Below are 2,500 nucleotides of genomic sequence, written 5' to 3' on the forward strand. Positions count from 1 at the left end.
GGTCGTTGTAGTGAGCGATGCTGCTGTGAGAGAAAGAAAACAGAGGTTCTGTTTCTGAACTTCTTCCGTCACTCTCCAAGAACATGAAGAACATCCGTCACTCTCCAAGAACATGAAGAACATCCGTCACTCTCCAAGAACATGAAGAACATCCGTCACTGCCGTCGATGAGAGAATGTCTGAAAATGGACGCCATTATTCACGTGCAAAAAAAAAAAGAAACCCTGGGTCTGGTTTGACTCGAGGACTTCTTTCTGCTGGTTTTTTTTAAACTCCTGGATAAATCCCGTCCTTTACACTCGTGTAAAAACACAGATATCATGCACCTTTATCATCGGTGTCTGTGATTTCATAAACCATGTTCTGATCTATTTTTCAACCGATGCAGTTCTGACCTCAGACGGACAAAACAACGTTACAAACAAAAAGCGCTTCTCTGACTTTTTTTTACAGTTTTTTTCCCATCATGCACTTATTCAAGACCCACGGAAACGCTCTGCAACATCAGAGACCCCCCCCCCCCAGAACCACTAACAACCTCTGATCTCATCCTCCTTCTTTTAGATTATCTCTTCTTTGTTTTGATTTGTGAGTGATATAATATAATAATATAATATATTTCAAGTGATCTAAACATGAAATAACATCATTATTATGAAATAAACATTTACCAAAGATGATTTTCTGTAGTGAACTAACTCGACTCCAGATCTCTCCCAAACCAAATGTTCAACATCACCACCGACAAACAGAGCGAGTTGCTCTGTGTGTGTGTGTGTGTGTGTGTGTGTGTGTGTGTGTTGTGTGTGTGTGTGTGTTTGTTTTCCAGATGTTTGTCTCTGTCTTCACATCCAGAGGTTCAGTGTGCAGTCTGATGTGTTTCCTCACTCTGTCAGCTGTTCCCTCCTTTCTGCCAAAGACGAAAACATGTGTGTGCGTTGGTGGAAAGTGTTTTATTGACTGTTTTTCTCTCGTCTTTGTTAACGTCCGCTTGTCTTTTGGTTCGTCCCAAGTTGTATTTATTTTTACTGAGCTGTAAAAATTCTGTCACTTCTGGGTAACCCGGCAACAGCGTGACGTCAGTGACGACTGTGAGGAGCACACCAGGGCTGTGATTGGTTGATTTCAATGTTTTGGCAATCAAACAATCAATTAGGATGTTGTCGATCGAAGTCCTATTTGGCAGAATCACATTGTGTGTGTGGGCGGGGCCTAATCAAGAAATCCTCAATGAGAGTGAAAGAGTAGATTTTTTATATGTCAGGCTGTTTTTCTTTTACTGTTAAAACATCAGATAAAAGTTTTATTTATGTTCTTGTAAATAAAACGTGTGTGTCTGGAGGTCGATCAGCTGATTTTGCAGATTTTGCAGATTTTCAAGCGAGAGCAGCAGACAAGTGAGTGATGGGATCTTTGTGTGCAGCTTGTTGTGTCGGAGCGACAGACTGTGTGTGTGTTTACACAGATGAGACGATCTGCTCTTTTTATTACAGTCGGCTGTTGACTGGACAAACAGTCGTGTCTGACGCTGCTGTAAACACAGCGTGTGTGTTCACTGGCCTCTTCTTTATGAGCTGACTGAAGGACAACACGGTTTAGAAACATGCTCCATGCTCTGCGTCACCGTGAGACTGTGAGTGAGTCAGGGTGAAGGCTCCTGACACTTGATTCTAAAGCTTCAGCTACACAGTGGTTATTCATTTAGAAACTGAAGGGATCTCTCTGATTCTTCCATGCAGCTGATCGTAATAATAAAACATGTTTCATCTCCTCTCCTGTAAAGTCTCAGAGCGGGTGTATATCTCTCTCACACACTCTCCTGTCCTTTCCGTCTCCACAGCAGATGTTTGCCTGTGCCAAGTCGCTCTTCATCTCCGATCAGGACAAGAGGAAACACTTCTGCCTGCTGCTCAGGCTCTTTGTGGGAAACAGACAGGAAGTGGGCTCGTTTCAGAGCAGGATGATCAAAGTCATCTCCAAACCGTCGCAGAAGAGGCAGTCCATGAAGAACGCCGACCGTGAGTCTCGTTTTATTATGTCTCCCTCGGACTCCTTCTTCAGATGAACCATGTGTTTATTTAAAATGTTTTTAACCAGGAAGGCCTCATTCAGATTAAAAATCTCCTTTACATGAGAGTCCTGCACATTAAAGAAGTTACAGACACAGATCAACATGTCCTGAGTATCAAAGCAGATCACCTGAAGCATCGTCCTCTAACATCTTTAATCTACTTTTAAAAAGATTTGAAGAGACTCAGATCATCCTGCAGGAGCAGCGGACCTGAAACTCATTCCCCACGTTTCAAGACGCACTTGCAAGAATAAGTTTTCAGACTGGGTTGCAGAGTGAAGACTGATTCTTCCAGCACTTTTCACATGAATACAGTTACACGTGTAAGGGGAAGCAGGTTCAGTATAGACTTATAAATCAGGACGTGTCAGAGATTTTGTCTAGACAAAGCAGGCCGGCCGACTCGAGCATAAAGAAGACGATGATGAC

General features: G+C 42.8%; 1 protein-coding gene across 2 annotated transcripts in view; it reads left to right on the plus strand.

Annotated features, from left to right (window-relative positions):
• Positions 1–883: 883 nt before the first annotated feature.
• The window catches only part of LOC110004880 (recombining binding protein suppressor of hairless-like protein), a 16,589-nt gene continuing 14,972 nt past the window's right edge, over positions 884–2,500 (plus strand). The window contains exon 1 of one of the 2 annotated variants that reach the window (XM_065955441.1): positions 884–2,018. In XM_065955441.1, coding sequence (XP_065811513.1) covers positions 1,844–2,018 — 175 coding nt within the window. In that variant the 5' untranslated portion in view covers positions 884–1,843. The remainder of the gene's footprint in view (positions 2,019–2,500) is intronic. The other variant, XM_065955440.1, reaches the window with a different exon arrangement.

The sequence above is a fragment of the Labrus bergylta genome, chromosome 5 (assembly GCF_963930695.1).
Source record: "Labrus bergylta chromosome 5, fLabBer1.1, whole genome shotgun sequence".
NCBI classification, from domain to species: domain Eukaryota; kingdom Metazoa; phylum Chordata; class Actinopteri; order Labriformes; family Labridae; genus Labrus; species Labrus bergylta.